This window comes from Coturnix japonica, chromosome 3, assembly GCF_054131305.1.
Source record: "Coturnix japonica strain WE chromosome 3, WE-NBRP24, whole genome shotgun sequence".
Classification (NCBI taxonomy): domain Eukaryota; kingdom Metazoa; phylum Chordata; class Aves; order Galliformes; family Phasianidae; genus Coturnix; species Coturnix japonica.
This window is the reverse complement of record NC_140665.1, coordinates 25,315,193-25,336,923: the sequence shown is the minus strand read 5'-3', so window position 1 is coordinate 25,336,923 and position 21,731 is coordinate 25,315,193. Positions and strand designations below refer to the sequence as shown.

General features: G+C 36.6%; 1 protein-coding gene across 7 annotated transcripts in view; it reads right to left on the bottom strand.

The window, feature by feature from the left end:
* The window catches only part of PLEKHH2 (pleckstrin homology, MyTH4 and FERM domain containing H2), a 46,034-nt gene that overhangs the window by 12,340 nt on the left and 11,963 nt on the right, over positions 1-21,731 (bottom strand). For 2 of the 7 annotated variants that reach the window (XR_004306785.2, XM_015857468.3), the window contains exons 3-20: positions 16,981-17,043; positions 16,030-16,179; positions 15,530-15,613; positions 14,023-14,104; positions 13,387-13,548; positions 11,888-12,876; positions 11,357-11,432; positions 10,724-10,818; positions 9,986-10,130; positions 9,102-9,238; positions 7,850-7,960; positions 7,510-7,596; positions 6,849-7,007; positions 6,100-6,180; positions 4,278-4,457; positions 3,384-3,492; positions 1,777-1,889; positions 202-381 (exon numbers count right to left, since the gene is read on the bottom strand). Coding sequence is in view for 5 of the 7 variants with exons in the window: in XM_015857468.3 (XP_015712954.2) it covers positions 202-381; positions 1,777-1,889; positions 3,384-3,492; positions 4,278-4,457; positions 6,100-6,180; positions 6,849-7,007; positions 7,510-7,596; positions 7,850-7,960; positions 9,102-9,238; positions 9,986-10,130; positions 10,724-10,818; positions 11,357-11,432; positions 11,888-12,876; positions 13,387-13,548; positions 14,023-14,104; positions 15,530-15,613; positions 16,030-16,179; positions 16,981-17,043 (3,003 nt within the window). In the remaining 2 variants the exon portion in view is untranslated. Of the gene's footprint in view, positions 1-201; positions 382-1,776; positions 1,890-3,383; positions 3,493-4,277; positions 4,458-6,099; positions 6,181-6,848; positions 7,008-7,509; positions 7,597-7,849; positions 7,961-8,192; positions 8,233-9,101; positions 9,239-9,985; positions 10,687-10,723; positions 10,819-11,356; positions 11,433-11,887; positions 12,877-13,386; positions 13,549-14,022; positions 14,105-15,529; positions 15,614-16,029; positions 16,180-16,980; positions 17,044-18,362; positions 18,399-21,731 lie in introns of those variants that run through there. The other 5 variants (XM_085543038.1, XR_014944582.1, XM_032443872.2 and 2 more) reach the window with 5 other exon arrangements.

The following is a 21,731-nucleotide window of genomic DNA, read 5'->3' as shown; positions in this document are numbered from 1 at the left end:
TTTAAAAAGAGCACAGGCATAGATATACCCTGTCATCAGATGTGAGTACTTTCCATGGAGCATAGCGTGAGCTTTGTTTCAGACACAGTAGTAATAAGATAGTTCTGGTTTTTATATGATTTTATGCAGATGCTACAGAAGTACAGAGCCCCTTTGCCATTCCAAACATACTGTGTAATTCCTTCACTGCTGTTGAAATACCTGTATCGGTCCTGTCTGGTTCTGTGGATGTCGACGTCTGGTCTGTTTAATGAGCTGGCAACAGATCTCATTTTGAAGTTCAGGATGTGTGAGGCAGATTTGCAAAGCACTTTGGGCCAAAGATACGTGGTAGTCAATGGCAGGAGAGTCAACTGCAGCATTTATAAATAACTGGCAGGTCTAGAAATAAAACAGTAAGCAAGTGAGTTTTCGTACAGGAAGCTCCAACCAATCCTGCAGACATTCTGCATAATAAAAATGTGCTATAATTGAAGTCATAGGTCGTCAGTTAGAGAGGTGAAAAAAAGGGGCCAGAATCGATGAAAAGCTATAGTTTTTCAAAAGGATAAAAGCAACACCAGTGTATGCTGGTAGGTGTAACAGCTGTTATGGCAAAAAGGAAATTTAAGGACGGGCATAAACACAGCCTACCCCCGTTAAACTGCAAGGTGGACAGTTTGCAATGACAGGCAGTGTAAAACACTTGTGCAAGGACTGAGAACAACACAGGGGAATGAATATACACAAATTAGAAAACCAGGACTCAGAGCCATTTGTTTAACTTGTTAGCTTTCACTGGTGTTTTTACTGTGGGTTCATATAAACTTCCCACCTCCTCTTCTGTCTTAGGAAAGTCAGGCATTTATCATTTATAAGACAGCTTATGTGATCACATACTCCACTTAGTCTGTATTATAGTTCTCATAGTCGTGAAAACTAATTTCATTTATTAGAACAGTTCCCTAAAGATGAATTTTTAAAATATACAAGCAAAATATGAGAAATGAATGGAGAACTAATATATTTCTAGCCTATCTGAAAATATGTGGATGCACGGGACTTATTTTATCAGCAATAGAATAACATAATTTTCTGTTTCTAAATGAGTTCCTTGCTTGACTTTTAAACTGATTTTTAGCAAAGCTTTTAGTAAAGGTTATACACATCATCTCTTATTTGATGTAGGTCTGAAATATATTTCAGAAAGAGTTTGCCAAATAGATATCAATTTATTTTTATTGGGGAAGTACATTCCCTTTTAATTTTCATGCTGCAAGACTGCACAAAATAAAATGGATGTACTTTTATGTGCTTCAGACATCTCAGACAAATAAGCTGGAAAGCTTGCTTACAAATGGCTGTGACTTAACATATGGTACTTGTCTTGAATTCTTTTCTGGATCCTAACCATTACATCAAAATTCTTAAGAAAGTTCATGCTGCAGGGAATTTGGTCTTTTGACTTCTGTAAGCTCTGTGGAGAAAGTTCATTTATCCAAGCACCGTGCCTTCCAAACTGTGATTTATTTCACATTATGCAGACTAGCAGTAATTTGTTTTGTTTCTGAAATATACTTTCTTTATAGCTGGGGCATGAGTTAATTTTTAGAGGTGGTTTACCCGACTAAGAGCAGGAGAGAGGAGAAAGAAGGTAAATGGAATTGCAGCACACTCTTCCTCCTAGTTCTCAGACACCAATCTGGCCTTTCATTGGGAAACATCCAAAATCTTATGTGCATACAAAAACATTCAGGAAACAAACTGAAGCAAACTTATAAGTAAACGAGTTTTTACCTTAAATAATTTAATGGCTTCGGTTTGTAAGGCTTCTGATGGCAGAGTTGTGAGAGGGCAAGTAATTCCTTCTTTGCTATGGCAAAGGGTAGGATGTCTCCAAATCTGAGAAGCTAAACAGATAAATTATGTTTTCTGCAATTAATTCAGTACAGTAACGTCAGTTTTTTACAGTCACCTCCCTCTCCCTGCACACTCTCACTTTGTTCTTACCTACACAGCGGGGCCAAGGAGTCTCAGTGAGGTGAAGCTTTTAAGATATTAAATCAGTTTTACTGCTTCACCTTATGTTGGTGATGGGACCTGGCTTCTAAATTTTAGTAGTTGTACCTCAAATAGCAATAACGAGTGCGTGGCATTGCTGGCTTCTGCTGCTAACTGTGAGACTATACAAAATCATGAAAGAGATTTAGTGTGATAAATAATTGTATGAGTAGGAGTTTGAGAGACAAATCCTAAATTTGATGGCATAGATGTGAGAATGTCTGTGACTTCTGCTTGAACAGTCAGAATTTGAAAACTTCTTGCAGATCTAACAAGCACAAGGAAATATTATGCACTGCTTTTAAAAAATGGAGCAAAGTGGTGATGTTCTGATTCTTCTGATGAGTGTTAGCACTGGTTTCCCTTTGGAGTTTCTACTTACTCTATCCACAGCAGCTCAGGATGCTGCAGATAGCCATTCCTGTAGGAATTAGTGTAACATCGATGTGGACTGCACCCGGAGATGTTAAGAAGGTGCTGGAACCTTGCTTCTAGCACAGACATATTGATGGGTATTTCCCACAGAACAGACTGCTGCGCTCAGAAATGAAACAGTTGCCCTTGCTAAATGGAGTAGGCCAGAAGTGTGAACTCTGAAACTTTCCTAAATAAAACCACATATTACACACATATAAGGAAAACCCTGTAATGAGGTCTGTGGTCTTATTTTAGAAAGCATGTTTCTCATGTAGCACAAGAGATCAGCACTCTGAAATGCAGTTTCAAAAATTCCTAGTAGTGTTTAAGACCCCAACTGTATTAAAGTAGAAATTGGGCACCTGTTAAATTTTCTAAATTATTATCATCTGTTCTGCAAATACTGTACTACATTTTGACCTGAAGTAGAAATTCCATTCCCAATAGTTTCAATCATTTATAGAAACAAGGCCTTGGTAGTTGTATTTTTTTTTCTTGTGTAGGCATAGTCCTGCTATTGATTATACTGATAGCATTTTAGATAACAGATTCAAAGCCCAATAGCTCCTCTTCGAAGTATTCTACAGGGTAAGTTAATGTCAGTGGTCCTGTTTCACAGAGCAAGTGGTTCTGCTGGCATAGGAAAGAAAATCAGCACAGAAGTAAGCTGAGCAAAAAGGTTAACTGACCTGCTATGTACAGACCAAAGAAATCAGGCACTATAAGTAAGTGCATTAAAAGTTCCTAGAAGTGTGCCTAAAACTATTATTTGTATGGTTTTCATTAAAAAAGGCAAAACAAAAAACAACAACATCAACAAAAAAAACAACCCAAAATATTCTTAGTATGATTATTCCTAAATGCTTTAGTGTTTTCTCATTGGTAAGGATTACAAGATGAGTGTGTTGAAACAAAAATAAACTTACTGGTATCACCTTCCACATTTAATAATTTGCAAATTAGTTGTTCAAACTCAGACCCGACATTTACACTGGTACTTCCAGCTGCAACTGTCAGATGATAAAGCCATGTGTCCTAAAGTAGAAAAACACACAGCAACTCATTCATTCCACCAAATTTTTAAGAACATTAAAAAAAAAAAAAAAAGAATGCGCATCAAGTTTCACAGGAATTAAGTCACAAATTGAATCCGCTTTGAAGCTTTGTTGGAAGGAGCTTTTTCATAAAGATTTTGTTCTCAACTTCAAACGTTGCCATACCCTCCTTTTGAAGCCCAAAGGGGTTGGCCTTCCTTAAACAGTTGTGCTCGTGGCCACTCTATGTTGCAAGTATGAAGTACAGAAAATTGGACACGGCTGTTTTCTGAAGCCTTTTACCCTCAGAAATCAGAAAGCTAAAAATATAATGTGCCTTCTTATTGCTGCCAGATCCTTCTAATGCAGGGAGTTAGGTCAACAAACAAACTGAGATCTGTAAGGCTTCTTAAGAATGATACAGCAGCAATAATGTTTTTCACTGTATCCCTCACTTCTCTTATGGCAGTCTTCCCTACTGTTAGTCCAAACAGTGAAAATGGGTAAAATTTTCTCTGGAAACTTTGCTAAAGTCTGTTTACAGGTTAGTGTAATGTGAGCGAAATTCTCCATTTACAGCATATTTGGTATTCTGCACCATCTTTTCATGTAGGTAAGACTGCACATTTTGGTTATTTCAAAAGGGATTACTTATGACAGCACTGCAAAGACAACCTTATGTACTGTGAGTCACTCTCCCCCTCCTCTTTAGGAATGGTTCATATCACAGCATCACAGTCATAGGCAAGTTACTGAAACGTAATAAAAAAGTCCTTTCTTCATTACCTTCTCATGTTTGGATCCTATAAGAAGGTAAGTGGGTCCTTGATCTTTAGGGTGGATAACAACAGTGTAATGTGTTGATAACAAACTACGACCACTAGCTTCATAATCTTCATCAGAGTCACAGGATCTATCAACTTCTTCAACCTTAGCCTCAAAGAGCTTGATTTGACCAAGAGGAAACTAAAAGTAAACATTAGAAGTGGTTAGAAAGCAAGTGTTTCCTTCAGTGCATATTCCACAAGCAGAAAAAAGACAACCCAAACATAAGACTACCATTAGTGTTCATGTATTTCATTTTCACTTCTGTCAGGTAATGCCAGATAAATAAGCTGTTGCTGACAACAGAAACTGGATTATGTGTGCCAAACTCTGAAACTGAGAACTTTTAAAATTCCTTTCCAGGTCTGCCTCTGTATCTAGTTAATGTAATAAATGCCTGTTAAGGAAAGAGAAGGAGGTTTTCAGAGTTTCCAGACCTGCTTCCAAGTAAAAATTTCTTGGGTAAAGCCTAAAGACTTAATTATGGCTTTGTCGTTTCAAAGGACAGTAGCATAGTGTTGAAGTATCTGTTTGGTTCATACTATAAATTCCTAGTTTGTTTCACTCTTCAGTCTAATAGACCAGAATTAGTTGTATACATAGTTATATAAAAAGCCATTCAGGAGGAAATTTTCCTGCAAGTAATTATTTCATACTTAGCAACAGCAGGAAGCCATGACAAACACAAAAGCATCTTCACAAGCAGGTGACAGGACTGGCAGAGGCTGACAGTCCTTACTGGTGGTTTTACGCAAAGGTTCCTCCTCTTCCATTGCATTACTGCACTTTCTCTAGCTGTTCAGACCATGATGTTCAAAAGATTCTTGTATTTAATGTTATACAGAAGGAGCCTTAATTATTGTTTCTGTATTGTTTAGTAATATTTAGTGATCTGTTACAAAGAAAGAGGCATTTCCCTTTGGTAAAATGATGGCTAGGCTTCTCTGTGACACGTTCCAGTGTAAGCCTGAAGTGGCCTTAAAATATCAATAACAGTGCAAAGCAGATGAGGCTGACTCAGCTTCTCAACAATGTGCTTAGAAAATGAAAATGTAATCTTGGAGAGTAGCTGGCAAGCTTGACTCAGTCTTGAGTGGGTTTCATGAATAGTGGTTTGGTAAAGTAAGCAGTTAATATAGTTACTTTGAAGAGAACATCACGTAGTGGTGGATCATTAGTCCAGTGCTCTCACTAGTAAATATGTAAATATGTTTCTAATTAGCAATTTGCTTAATATTAGAAATGAACTAGCTCTGGGAAACTTTTCACATAATGATATTTTAAAAGACATTCTGCTTACAAAAGCTAAATTCTTATTCTATTACAAGTTAGTGAATTAGTTTCAATTTTGCTTTCAAAGAGGGAGCAAAATCAATGTGACACACATACTAACGTGAAGCCAGCAAGATTGCTAAAGAGTCAAAATCCTCGAAAGTACCAGTGTGCAAATTCATGGTAGCAGAGATTTCTTCATAAAAGAAAAATGTAATAAAAAAGTCTCTGTAGGATGAGCTACAAAGGCTAGCAAAAAGGAAGACCAGTCAATCAGTCAGCGTCCCACTTTGGCTAAGGATAAGAAGATACTGGATGTATATCAGGTCCCGTAGAAGAAGCAGTACCAATGGATGTGCCCATAAAACAGTCTGTTAAATGGGTACCTTCCCAGTTGAGTATCTGTTAAGTCTAAATATCTGGTAATTAAGATTAAATGGTCATATGCTATCCAGACAAATCTTATGTTAATAAAGCAAAAACTTAGCATTTTAGCTGAGGAAACAAGTACCTTATCTTCTTGATTACGGAAGTAATAGAGAGTTTTTCCAACAAGGGTACACCAAACTCTTTTGGAGTATCCATGTTTAACCTGAAATAACAAACCATTAAGTACAAGCACAGTCAGAAAAAGTACAGACTACATTTCACAGTCTCTGGAGTTAGCTGGTATTGGGAATAAATGACTGAATTCAAATTACTCTCCACATTACTAGACAAATAATTAAAAATGCATAGCACTGTTAAAGGTATAAGATTTAAAGCACTTGGTCCAAAGCTCACTAAAGCCGTGTGAGTTTTTCATTTCATCAGGCCTGTGGTAATGGAAGCAGAGGAAATGAAAGAACCAAAAGAGAATAATTCCTTTTATGTAATGTTCTTATTATCTTGAAATAACATTTCTCAATGAATAATACTGAATAATGAGCACTCTACTGATATAAGTTAGGTCAATTAACTACTGCAACTTATGCATTTGTCAAAGTACCGTGTTAAACTAGGATACCTGTAGACTGCAAATGGAATACCCAACATCTTTTAGTGAATTAAAAAAATGAAAAGAAAACAAACAAACAAACAAAAAACTAAATCTTAAACAACCAGAAGTAGGTGGATTGGAGTCCTGGCATGCTCACTCTGAAAAGAATTAGAAAAGCTAATACATGTCTGTTTTGCTTGCATTTATTTTACCGTAGTGCCATTTGCATCTAGATATTATTAATAAAATAAGGCACATTTGGAGAAGAAAGGTGTTCTTACCTTTGTAAGTAATCCTTTCATGGTTGGCTTGATTTCAGGCTTTATAAAAAGTGGACTAGCAGCCTGTATTTTAAGAACATTCTGTAGTAATTTGATCCATTCTTCTAAGATATTTGGAGAATCTGCAGTCAGGTAGTATGTTCGTTTTTCTGTGGTAAGCTATGAAGTAGCAGAAGAGTCTTAAGCTTTAAGAATATTGTGTTTCACCCCATGGTTTGGGGGTTTTAACAAATACTACTCAATGTAGCCTCACAACTTTGGAGTGTTATTTCTCCCAAAGTATTTTTCTTTAAAAAAAGGTTCAGTGGCCAGGTAGACCAGGCAGAGCTGTGATTTCTGAGACTTCTGAAAGACTTTAGGATTGCTGAATTGTTAAATTTTAATTTTCTAATTTCAGACAAACAACTCAACCCTGGTGTCTGGCCCCAAGACTGCTCTTTTTTACTGCATCTCATAGGTGAGAATCTGGCCTTTTTAACAATACAGACAACACTGCATTCAGGCATCTCTACCCTTACTTTCCATAACTGAAATATTCTTTAGGTTTCAAGTAAAGAGCACTAATTAATTCTGAGTCCACATGTGGACTTCCAGTCCAACAGAGATTGAGATGTTTTGGCAATGCTGGAAATAAGGACCCAAAAAAGAGAAAAGTAGGCACCTGGATTGTTTGTTTCCCATCACCCCTTTCAATGTGGCTAGATGCATTTAACTCAATTTGACCTTGAGGCTTTCGAATTACATCACTCTGTATGGAAAGAATGGAAAAAAATACATTTTAGATGTATTAACAAATAGCAATAATTAATTATAGAACTTGTTTAATACTTCCTATCTAAACACTGAGGACCTTGTATGCCTCTTAACGAATTGAGTCCTGACTTGCTTCCTTACAACTGACACGCTAGGAATGCATTTATTTTCCTTCCAGTGGTCCTAGATTCTCAGAAAAACAATCTAATATAGAACGGCAAATAAGTGACACTTATTTGTGTACTTACTGGAGATTTGTAGTATAGTAATTCACCTCCTTTAAGCACAAACCACCGTCGTTTCCAAGTCTTCACTTTGCCACTCATTTTTAACAGATAGCCAGATTTTTCCAAAGGTTCCTGATTATTTAGAAGTTGGATAAAAAGTAGTTAAGTATGCTGATGTTTCTATATCCCTCAGAGAAACTGTATAGATAACACACACAGACATTTTAATAGCTTAAAAGCATGCTAAAAAAAAAAAAAAAAAAAAGTATTTTACAAGAATTTTGTTCCAAGGACAACACTTTTACAAGCATCAATTAAGAACAACGCCATGCATATGGGATAACTAATTAATATCCCTACTTACAGTTATAGTACATGAAGGAGAATAAGTGATTTGCCCAGAACTATACCAGGGAATGAAGAACATAATGATTCCTGATTTGACTCTCATTACTTATATTAAACAATGAACAAATTAATATAATCTAAATATGCTTTTTTCCCCAAACTTTAGAGACTGATCTACAGAGCAGATACAATACAGTATAATTCAGAGCTCTGCAAATTCACACTTTCAGTGTGTATGCTAGTAGAACAAGAGTTCACAGTTTTGCTCAGTGAAGAATGCTTAAAATGAATGATCTTAGTCATCAGTCAGTCAATCCACTTGTATGCCAAGACACTAACTACTAATGCAGGCCATTAAAAAAACTCACAGAGAACAACACCCTGTAATGGCTTGGTTTCTTTGATTTATCCTTCCATGCTGCTTTACTTGCAATTTCTCTAGATTGTCTGATGTCATTTTCCTAGTATGAGGAAGCTATAGAAACAGATTACTGCACAAGGATTTTGACAAATGCCTCCAGCTACTTCAAACAATAATTTTAAGCAGATTTTATTATCTTCTATGCAACCTGATGCCAGACCTGGTTCCAAGAAAGAAACAAAGGATTGCTTAGATTGGGAAGGACCTTGAAGTTCCAACTGCCCTGCCATGGGCAGGACACCACCCTCTAGGTCAGACTGTAATAAATATCTGAAGTGCTTTGAATTGTCTTATGGAGTTGTTTGCCTACTTCCATTCATGACATAGAGAGCTCAGAATAACTGTCCACTTTGTTTCAGTTACAGTTTTACATCACTGTTAAATTTTAATATTTGTACTCATAAGGCAGCCTGTGAATTGGCAAGACCAAATACAGGGATTCAGTAGCATTCTCTGAATGGAAATTTACACAGGTAAATTTCTTTACAGATCTTCAGTACTTACATTTTTTCCATTATCGCTAGATGAGGAAGAGGTTTTAGGAAGTTTCTGCTCTGGCTCTGAATAGTCTGTGTCTACTGAATACGCATCAGGAGGAATAGCGTAATCACTGTCTGAGGTCACAGAAGACAGAGACACACCTGAGATAAAAGATGTTTCTCCATATTATTCATTATGCAACAAACAAATGAGATCAGAATATCCCTGCAGGAATATCATGGTTTTGTAATGTTGCTGTCAGTATTCCACATGTTATCTTCATTTCAGAGATGGAGAACACAAACTTAGCTACACGTGTGAAATTTGCCTCGCGCACAAGAACAATGCTATATTCAAGTGTTTTAACTAAATCATTGAAATGGGACTTTAATGCAGTCACTAAAGAAAATTAAAGAAGTCTTTCACTGCATGAGATGACAAGAGCAAATTCTCTGCTGGGAGAACTTTTATACCTTCTTTCTGATCGCATTAAATTGTTATTTTATGTTGTAAGAATGAGTATGTAGCTTCTGCTGCTAGCAGTCACTGTTTTCTAGGTCTTTTGATCTACGCACCATTAACGGTCATAGGAAGTTGCTGATGTGACAAAATATAGATTGAAAGGGGCTTCTTGTTTTAAATGTTGAGGTCACTTTTCCTTCATGACAACAGCTAGTTACTAGATTAATGCCTTAAACAGCCACCTATAATAACAGGAAAAAAAAAGAAAAAAAAAAGTGGCTCCTCTGAACTGCTTGAATAGATCTGAGCTTTGATAGCTAAGATAAAAGCCTGGAATTAAGATGTCCATGCTGTCAAATGAAGAAATTGGTTTCTAAAAACATAATGCAAACTGCCCAGTTTTCCAAGCTTCTAAGAAGTTTCATGTTCTTATGGTTTTTGCCTACCTCGTTTCATAGCCCGAGGACTACCTGGTCCACTTCTGCCTCGAGAATCGGACTCAGAAGTCCTTGAGCTGGACTGAGAGCTTTCTTCTTCCTCTGATCCTGACGACTCATCTATAAACGGGCTATTGCTTATTTGAGTTGCTTTCTGCAGAAATTAACACAACACTTTTTGAAATCTCGTGTAATAGCTATCGGTAAATTCTTCATACTGCTGGCTTTATGACATTCAGTGGTGCTCTTGCTTAGGCTGTGAGTTTTGGCACACAGGTATAAACACAGAACTGAATTCCTTCTGCTCTCAACCACTCCCACTCTTAAAAACAGAAAACTCATGTAGGCTCAAGGCATGGGCCTTTCCAAATCACAAAAAGCTGCCAGAAAATAAACAATGCTGTGATTAGTTACTGCTGGCTATCTGCATGTAAACAGCTTTGGCACTGATACAAAGACATTTCTATACACACACACACACACACACACCATGTGGCTCTGTTTAATAATTAACAAGCCTCTGGGAAAAAGAAAAATCAGCAAGGAACTTTAGAAAACCTGACCTTATAAGCAGCATTTTTTTTTCTCCCCAGCTGTTTGTCACTTCCATTATATATGGGGTTCTATAATCAATAACCATGACCTTATGACACATCTGGCATGGTAGTATCAAACGTGAAAATTTCTTGATAGTGTTTAAATGCCTAATGGTATTTTAAAAGGTTCTTTAAGCAGCAATACAGTTACCCCTTTCAAAGTGGTGTAGACAGGAGTTGTCATGTTCTTATATATTAGAGATGTATATAATCCAGATATGGAGTACGAAGTTAGTGAAGCAGCACCTAAACAAGAAACATATTATATAATTGCACTTTCTATGTTACCCCTCAATTTACCAAATTCTCATGTTATCTTTTGCATTGTACAGCTCTCTTATTAAAATGTAATTTCTCATTTGTTGTTGTTGTAAAATTCACAGTTATTTCAAATTTATGATGGTTTTAAGGTGTATCAATAAGTAATAATCATCACTATTGAACACTATTTAAATTAAAAGTATAATCCTTCAATCTTGGTACCTGGTATAGAACCTTCAAAATGAAAAGGCAAAATTGTGGACAGTATTGGTGATAGGTGGGCAGTTGGCCTAGTTGATCTTAGAGGTCATTTCCAACCTTCATGTTTCTGTGTTTCAGTCAAGAGGCAAGCTAATATGAGTGGATGATGGTGTAAAGACAATCAGTGATTTTATGGGTTTTATACAGCAGATAATGATAGTAAAAATATCTTGGATAAATATGGGACATTTGTTTCTGTCTTATAAATTACCATTAGAAGAAAGTTTTTGTTCTTGAGACAGTGAACAGTTAAACCACTTACTTTTGTTAAGAGATTCTGTGGTGAAAGCTTCAGACATCCTTAAACCAGATTTGGCTACAGCATATATTCTGCTTTCCTAACGTAAAAGCAGAATGGATTTGATGGTAGACAGTTAAAACACAACAAATGCATTTCTTTTGCTTAGCCTCCCCACAAACTCCTAGTCTTTGTATTAGTAGCAATGTGATAATATTGTATATTAGGCCATTGATGAAGTGGTGTCATCAGTAGCAGCTGAAAAATGCATCCTTGTTTTATGTACCATAGTCACTGTACCCATAGTTTGATTCATCCTTTTTTCACACAACAGTTGCCCCATACAGGTAACTTATTAAAAATAAATAAATACTATCACTTGGGGCCAAAGTGCCTATAGCAAAATTGCTCTGGATTTCTTGTCTTAACTTATGGTATGGCTCTGTCTTGTCATCCAACAGCGAGCAGGACAGTTATAGTCAACAAAAGTCATAGAAGAGAAGCGTGAAATAAATTATCTTCACTGGTAGGAAAAATGTCTAGCATGACACTTACCCAGGAAGGAAATCGATGTAATGGTGGAGTTGGAGGTTTGTTGCTAGCAACCTTTTTTGTCATATCACAGGGTTCCTGGGCTTCAGCATCTTGTGCTTCAGTACAGTCATAGGTAAACACTCCTTCATCACAGCCAATCTCCATTTTCTCTAAAATAACTGTGTCTTCTCCATCCACCTGATCAATGTCTGTTTCCTGAGGTCTCCATGGCCGTATCATGCTTATAGCATTTCTATTTCTACCAAACATTCTATCAGAACTCAGCTGAGGCTGGCTTAAATATTTTTTTGCCAATGATGAATTTATACTAAACACATTAGGAGTTCGTAACTTTGGAGGTGGCAAATTTGAGGGAGAATCTGATGGTGTTGTGCACTGAGAGCCTGCAGAAGTTGCTCGGGTTGGGTGTTTGTGTGCAAGAGCAGGGGTTAAAATTGGACTTGGGGTATTTGCCTCACTGGATGAGGATGAATAATCTAGCCTCTGAGACTGAAATTTCTTATTCAGTTCATCTGAAGAACTGTCTAGATCTTTCTTCTTATTTGTGAAGTCAGAGTTGCACCTTCCACCTGGATTGTTCTGACATTTTCTTTGGGACCCTTGCTGCCAGGAGTACAACCTTTTGTGCTGAGTCCTCTGAACACCCAAACTCTCTTCTTCAAATAGAGAACTACTGTCATCAGAGGCTGTCAAATACATTTCACTCCCCACTCTACTGTACCTCGCATTTTCTTCGGATGTGTGGCTTGAGAGGGTGGATGCACACCTGGATTTCAGTCCTTTGTTATCTCCTCCATCCTCGTCTGAGCTCCAGTCACTTCCAGTAGTGCAGGAGTTTTTGGACATATCACTGTCTACATCTTTGGATGAATGGCTCGTTCGCACATTCTTGTTCTGCTCTGATCCTGAGGAACTTTGTTGCAATGACTTCTGACCTTTATTGCTCTCATGTGCAGAACCAGCAGAGGTAGTTTCTAGGATATCCTTCTCTAAAAGACAAACACAAGGAGCACGAGGAAAATTATTTCAGCAAACTTGACTTCTAAAGGACTTTGTCCTTATGTCTGCAAATAGTAAAATTGGCAATGATTTTAAATAACTAAGCACATTTAATTTTTTTTCAGTATTGTACATAATTGATCTTAGAAAAAAATATTATGATGATCTTTGAATGCAACTGAAGAATATTTACCAAGAAACTGTAACAGACATTACTCAGAGATCCAGCCAAGCTAACAGTGTAAGCACACTTGTAAAGATGAGCTGTAACACTTTTAAATATGTACACACTCAGACTGATAATGAACTTGGTATCATACAAGTAGACAAAATACTAACAGAATTTCAGTTCCTGATTTTCCATGGAAATCAACTTGTAATTTTGGCACTGAAGAAGGAGAGAGTACTGCTACATACTTGTTAAATGGCTGAGCACACTTGTTGATTTTACTTTTCCACATGTGTTGGAATAAAATAACAGAATATGGGTGGCTAAATACCTAGCGTGGTTTTGCTTTCACTGTAATCCAATTCTTTTGATGAAGAGTTGCTTATTTCTTCAAATTTAGGTGATGGTTGAGGACTTCTTGCTCTGTTTGAAAAGCATCCAAAAGTCAAACTGCTCAGTCGCTGACATTCTCCAGGTTTCTTGCCTGTAGCCTCTGAACAATAGCAATTCAGAAATGCTTTGTTAATAGGTTTTGAATCGCTGCAGACAAATGTAATAATTGCAGAAACATAATGAGAATTCTGATTCCTAGCTTAGCATTTGCTGGAAAAGCAGTTACAGATTGACAGTCCCTTAACACTGCTAAGATTGCCTACCCTGTGAAGAAAGAAAAGCAAAGATCTGACAAAAGTCCTATCAAATCTTACTGCCTGCAAAGCCACTTAGATAACACAAAAATAGCTATTCACTCAGCAGAAAACAGTTGTGCTTTGCTTGCATGTCTTTTTAGGAAAAAAATAAATTATTGCTTGCTTAACACTTTTATATACAGTCACTATGAAGTCAGATAATACTAAAATCTTTGTGATTTTATGGAATATTTCAATTATGTGGAAACACAAATTAATGAAGTATAGTAAGATGTATACTGCATATAGAGGAAATAAGAATGAACTTGTACATTTACCTTGCAGTTTACATTGTACTGTTTTCATCTCTTTGATTTGCTTTTGGTTGATCAAGCGAAGGTTCTGATTTTCCAACTCTAACTAAAAGCACAGAAATATAATCTCATCCACTGGTGAAACACTTATTTTAAGTAAGTCATTACGTTACTTAAGATTTGCACTACATTTCTGCTTTCCTAAGGGGAAGCTATTTCATATACTGATCTCCAGTCTGCTGCTTCCCTTAACCCTAGTATATGCATCTGAAATTCCCTGCAATGTTAATTTGAATAACTGTGTTTACTCTGTTAAAAGCATTGCCAAATCCAAGCAAACCTGAGATTGCTTTAAAGAGCCCAAACAATTAAGAAAAAAGGAATCTGCATTGTCATGTTTCATAAAAGCAGAGGGCTAGAATTAGATGTCTGGCGCCATCTGGCAAATCCAAGAGAAAGCAGAAGAGTTAAAGGCAATGATGGTGCTAAAACCTCCTGCCATCCTGCAGCAAGGACTGAAAAAAAGAAAAACAAAAAACCAACAGATACCAAAATGTTTACATAGAGCAGGATATCTATAGGAAGGAAAAGACCCCCACCAAGCCACTGCTATAGCCCACTACTAGGAAGGAAGAGACATTGGTTCAAGATTCTACTCTGAATTCGGAAAAGAGAAGATTTGAATCTGGGTGTCCAATACCACAGTTAAGGGAGCTATCAATTCCACTGTCCAGTGTGTCACACCTTGCTACTGATGTGAAATTACCCTGAGATTCTAAGTAAAGAGTTACAGTCATTTGTCCAAACTATTCTGAGATAAGTTTAATTGAACTTAGTAGTATTTTTATTAGATGATTTTAAAAACTCCCCTTGCAGACTAATTATAAATGCTATTTCAAGTTTCCAACTTAAGAAATAATTTAATTGCTTTTTAACTGGAGTGAATGCAATTTCCAGTTAACTACAATAGAGTAAGTCTTTAATGATAACAGACAGTTTAAAATTCTATAAATGCAAATCAAGAAAGAACAGCTACATACCAAGACCAGCAGCCTTAGGCAGGGTAGAGATGGTTATCTCACCACAACAGAGAACCAATGGAGACAGCTGGTCTCTTTTGGGAATAGAGTCAGCACCCCTGAAACTATTTATGACTAAGAGTTCAGTGGGCACTGAAAAAAAGAAAAATGAGTCCTTTTCCTGCCCTAGCAGATTTGTTCAGCTTTTGGGGGATTATTCACTCTTTAGGCATTTGTTGAAGCAAGCTAAATTTGCCACCTAATCTTCAAAAAGTGGAGATGTTGACCTGCCAGAGAGCAGTTCTAAAGGTTCTGTCTGCAAAGTGGAGCCAGATACCAGCTGTCCCAGTTGAACATCATCAGTTCAGAGATATGGAAGCTTTCATCCTTTGTGCTGTCTAATTCATTTTTCAACTTTCATGGAAGTAACTGCACCAACTAATGGAACTGGGAAGCACATTTTTGACTACGGGCAATTTTCTGCACAATAAATATTGTAGCAAGAGTTATACCTCATGGAGTTTGACTGTCACCCATTCTTTTATTTTAGCTGCTTTTTCTTCTATGATTTTTGCTTCTTGCAGTCTTATTTGCTTCTGGAAAAGAAATGATACAGCATGTTTTTCTAGTCTGCCTTAGCAGTACCTTCAGAAACAAATCCTCAAGTTTCCTTCAAGAAATCTGATCCCCTGTGTTAGTTTTTAAAACAAAGATGAATAGACCCATCAAGGATGCTGCTATTTCTCTGGAAAATAGAAAACATTTCAAAGAAGGAGAAAAGGAACAACATCTTGGCTCTTTTAAAAATTACCTGTTCTTTCAAATGAAGCCAGAGCATGATATGCAAGTGAATCAGTCTTATTCAAATGATGTACTCTTAATGGAAAACTCTTTAATCCAACAACAGATACAATTCTGAACTTTTCCATTCTTTATTGATCTTAATTCTTTTCCTTTTGCATAATTAAGAGTGGAATTGATGCTTTTATTTTGTAACACAGTTATTTCTAACCTGTTCTTCAAGTTGTTGCTCCAATTTCTGTATTACGTCATTTTTATCTTGAATCAGGGTCTCTAAATCTTGACATCTCTTATATAACCTGTTTTCTGATTCGCTCGTTTGAACATTAGCTGCTTTTAGTTTTTCTTCCATAACTTGAACCTATTTGGAAAGTCAAATATAAAACTTAAGAAACAATATTCCACATAAAAGGTAATAATTTAATCACCTAGATTCAAGGTAATCCTGTAAAGTTCTGAGCCTTATGTGAGAAGAAATATGCTACCCTGTTAGAAATGCCAGTGTGAGGATGCAATTGAGATATAGGAAGCCATTCTTAGGCTTATTAGTCAGTGTCTAAAAGACACTTGCCTTGTAGTTAGGAGTACCCTCTGATTCCAAATCAGTATGTGAACATTTTTATTCCTACAAGTTTTAGTTTCTGTCTGTCCCACAGTAAGACTAATTTTTAGGGAACACACATGTTCATAAAACATCAGCAGTAGCCATACCTGCCATTTGGAATCAAAAGTCAACTTCTGTTCTGTTATTTAGTCATAATCTCATCCTTTAGTTGGCAGAACTTTCACGAGAATCAGAATCAGCACAGAACAACCCTATTTAGAGACTGGATTAGGTATCCTCATTTTATGTTTTTAAAAGGCTTCCTAAAATAGGTCACTCTTCCTTTTATTTCCACTCACACATCAAAGACTAAGCACGCATCAGTGAAGAAGTTCATTACATGCATCTGTTCTGAATTTGCTCTGTTCTTTCACTTTACTGAAATGAACTGTACAGTGACCACAGGAAAGTGTGAGGCCATCTCGAGGAAGGTGAATCAATAGATGTAAAAGGAAGCCGTCTTCTCCCTTTTGAGCACTACTCAAGACAAGTAACAATTTCCTGAATTTCCCCTGGTAACTTTTGCATGCACATCAAGAGTTTCTAATTTAGGTGTACCTGCTGAAAAGCCCTCTCTGCTTGGCGGTCAGCATCCATAACTTGTCTCTCAAGCTGCTGCATCTGTAAATACATACAAGCATACAGTAAAATGTCTTTGCATTCTGCCCACTGCCAGGAATACCACAGCAAAACATGTTTTTAATGGTTGGCTCTGAAAATCAAGAAGATGCACTGTTAACAGGAGCGTAAAAACAACTAAAGAGATAAAGTGTGTGTCAAATTGAGATGATTTATGATTATAACCTTTTAAAAATATTATTAGAATTACTCTAACGAGAAATAATTAATGCAACTTTTCTTCATGGAACAATTCTGTAGGTGCTGTATGACATCCTGCTTTTTTTTCCTTGTTTCTGAGGGTGGAAATCCTTTTGATAATAAAACCCTGCAACTCTTCCCATGTGGTTTTATAAAGCACTAAGCTCCTTCAGTCCTTCCCAAACTAGCAAGAGAAGGGGGTACTCTGCACATTTTACAATTTGGCTGTTGATTCTTCTGAAGTTGTCAAATTTAGGTAATGTGCTACAAGGGCTGTCCCAGACAAGAAGGGGGTGTTCAGCAGAAAAGACACTGTGGACTCAGGGGCTGCACAAAACAAGATGTGAAAAGCCAGAGTAGAAATGGGTAAAGACAGAGACCAGAGCAGCATGAGGGAGCATAGGTTGCTTTTGAGAGGCAGGAGATCCTGACCTATTACTTTATAATGATGCCTAATAAATCATTGTCTCAACCTTTGCCCTAGGCCTCTGAAACCCCCTGCATTTTACATGATTTATTTTGAAGGGTTTTCCAACAATATGCAACATAGTAGGCAAGTAAAAAACTCTTTGTTAATATTTTGTTAAGAGCCCTCTAGTCTAATTTTGGTGAAAATAGAATTATGGCTTTAAAAAACAAACATGGTATATTGGGTATTGAAATCATCGTATGAAGTACCTAAGGACTAGAGAATGGTTCTCAGGAAATACCTATCTAATGACCTCAGTTCATCTGAGAAGGATGAATCAAATACTTAACACTGAGATGCTTGCTAGTCAGCTTCAGCATTGTTCGTAAGAAAGCGTATGGTACAAATGATAGAGATGAAGACCATTTATTCTGTCTCCAGTTTATTGCTTGGTTTTGAAATAATCAGTTTCATTCTGTCCTGCTTGTACTCTAATTTCTGTCACCTTCCAGTTTCTTCCTCTTTTTACTTTTCCTTTTTTCTCTTCCCAGCTATGCTGTCAATAACACAAAGCAGTTCTGTGTACTTTTAGCACCTCATCCACACAGGGATACAGAATCATGGTTTTCCATCAGTCAAAAAAAAAAAAAAAGAAAAAAAAAAAAAAAGAAAATGGAGAAAATGATTCTTCACAAGAAAAGCTGTGACTGACCTTTTAGGACTTTCCTCAGATGACGCAGGAACTGAAGGATATATTGTAACACCACAAAACACTGCTGATACAAATGTAACAAAGATTACACCATACACAATAGTCCCCAAAGAGCTGTTTAGAAGGAACTGGGCTAAGGAAATGATTTTCGGAGTCATTCATGCTTTAACAGTGTGCACAGACTCAGAGAGATCAGCTTCCATCGTTGTTCTCTGGTCACTTGTATTTAATTCCATATTAGTATGACTTCATGTTGAGGTTTTAAATTTCAATTTAATTCACATAATTTGGAATTCTAAGATTATTTTTAATCTGCCCGTTTTTGCTTTATGTTCAAACATAAGTTTAGTTTACAAAACTCACTTTAATATTATTTTTATGACATTTCTTTTTAGTGAGTTGTGGATTCAAAAATTGGGGTTATTTCTGAATATTTGGACAGCTAACATTCCACTGCAATAAAAGCAGTGTGCGAAAGAGCAGGTATTATATCAATAATGAACATTGTACATACTCTACGATAGTTAATAGTAATTTGTCATAATGGTTATGTTATGACAGAAGCCTCCTTCAGATATTTATTATGTGAAATTCATTGTTGCTACTCAAGTTGTTCATCAAATTTCATAGTCAAGCAAATGCAGATGATTGCCACAGCAGCACTTGGTAATTTGTTTATGTCCAGTAAATACAATTGAATTCAGCTATAAGGTTACATAGCATACGTGATACATGGAAGTAAAACCTGGGAGTGCAGCTCAGCTGGCTCAGACTCAGAGCATAAGTTTGAAAACAAGAAGACTCTCTGACAGTAACTGATGACCACTGAACTACTGTATGAACCCCAAGCAGTAGCACTGCTCTTCCACACAACAACTGAAGTTCTGGTTAGTCCAGTGCAAGACAGACCTAAATTCCTTCCATGCTTCTACAGTGAAACTGTATGCTGTGTCTTTTCTAGGAACATATACTCTTTTACAGGCCCTGGAACACAATGATATGTTCACATAGTCTTTTGGGAGAAGGAATATAATTGGAATGGAGCTGTTGATAAGATGGGTGTAAAGCTGGAGCCAGAGAAGCTGAGAGGATGATTACTAAGAAAGATAGCATTCAGAGATTAAAAATGGAAAAAATAAGGTTTATTTTTGCTTCTTTAAGAGTTAACTATTTCATGAAGTTTTGTTAAGAAGCTTTGGACAATTTTACAGTCAGCTTCCTGGAAACAATTACATGTGAACTTTGATTTGGAAAATTTCTAAAGGATCTTCAACTTATTTTAGGAGTCCTGTACAAACAAAACAGAGCAGAGCAAGCCGTATTGTTCAGCAAGCATGGAATAACACGGTTACCCAAGATAAGCACTTATGTAACAGTTCTATTGGCTAACTTTTCAATAATTTGATGCTACATAGCAATCACTAAATAAATCCTGATTTTCCCTTTACTTAGATCTTACTTGGGTTTGTTTTGCAGTATCTATTACAATAACAAAACCTAATCTCCAGCCACAAATTGGTTTTGTCAGAAAAATAACAAATGAAATTGAGTATCTGTAACTTTTCTGCTATTCTAACACAAGAGAAAAATAAAATAAAATAGGAGAGCTTTAGGACTCTTAAGGTTATCAGAACTGTTGGGCAAAAACTGGAAGTAGTTCCAAGAGAAACGATTTCTCTTCACAAAGCATAGCTTTAAATCTTCCTACGTAATTTAGCAGAAGGTTTCATAACAGTGATAGCAGTGTGTGTGTGTGTGTGTGTGTGTGTGCGAGGGGGGCAGGAGAGAGTGAGGTACGGTGAAAATACCTGAGTGGACTAATTGCTCATCATTTAAGCCAAAAACCCTGCTTTGAACTTGTCAATTATAAGATGCATACTATAGTAAGTTCTTTCTACCTGGTGATTCCGAAGACAACTTAGATAGATAGCTTGGGAGCCTCAAATAATAAAAAAGGTAAATGCTACTTTCAGAGAACCTCAGGATGAAAAAGGCAGGTAATTGTAACCATGCCATGTCTCAAATCAAAGGCTGGTATGTTTTACAGATGCAGAAGAAAGAACTCCTGCCTATTGCAACTATATTGATAACCAACTGTCTTTGTAGAGAAAATGACTTTAAAGACAGAAAAAACTGTTGAATTAGATGTCCATCCTTCTTTTAATATTCATCTATGCAAATCACCAGCATCAACAAAACCGGTATCAACAGAATTAAATGATTCTTATTAGCTGCAAGGCTAGGCATTTCTTGAATGAACTGAAGTTTATAGAGTCTCAGCAGACTCAGAGTTGGCTTCCCAGGAGAAACACATAGGTCCAGCAAGACATTAGTAACATTTGGCATATAAAATATATTTAAGCTTAATTTTCTATGTCCTGAATGGGATAACTTGAAATAACTTTCCATTTCAACAAACCTCTGGTAAGGAACATTCTTGCCATGTCCATCTATGGTTGGCTCAGTCTCTTTCCAAAATTCATTCAAGATTCAGAGGTCTCCTGTCATAAGTTACACTGGTTCTGGATTTATACTCTAAATGTTTAAGTGCAAAGTATAAATACCTTAGACACAAAAACAAGAGTACACACATACTGAGAGCAATATCGACACAGGTACAGAAGAAAAGACTGTCACTTTAATCTGCATTTTCTCCTTCTAAGTGTAAAAATCTTCCTGCATCTTTCAGAAAATAGGTTAGTGCATGCTGCATTCATTATTTGAATTATGGAAAAGAAAATCTATTGTTAAAAACAGATTTGTTTTTAAACTTAGTAAGGAAATAACCACTCTACATCTGAAGCTGATCAAACTCAGTTATTTTTGTTCAAGCAATGAACAGAGAAATGCCAGATGTGAATAAATACTGAATGCTTTGAAGAAACATAGCAGCAATAAAAACAAAGAGGTGTACTGCCTTGGAGGTCTGGTCACTGAAGCTCTACATGCAGTCACTTGGAATTTTGTACAATACTAAAGCAAAATACACAGTGGCTGTTTGTCAAAGTTCACACGGAAGTTTCTTGGCTGTATTCAGAAATGTTCAATGCACAGTTTTGTGCAAGTAGAGGAAAAATCGATTTTATTAGAACATCTTTACGATATTCTAATATTCATGATGCATGAAATCACATCTACTTTTGCACTAAAAAAACACTCCACTTGTATGCGTATGTGGCTTCTCTGTAAGCCTTCCAAAGCATACTGATAAGGAGCCCATCTTCAGAAATTAAAAATGAGTTAAGCCCCAGTGTTTCCGAACCTGAAACACATGTTGTCTGTTGATTAAATGCAGAACTTCCATGACTTGAAAACAGCAGTCTGCTTTTTTTCTTGCATTTCAACTTTTCTATTCAGCCTCATCTGAAA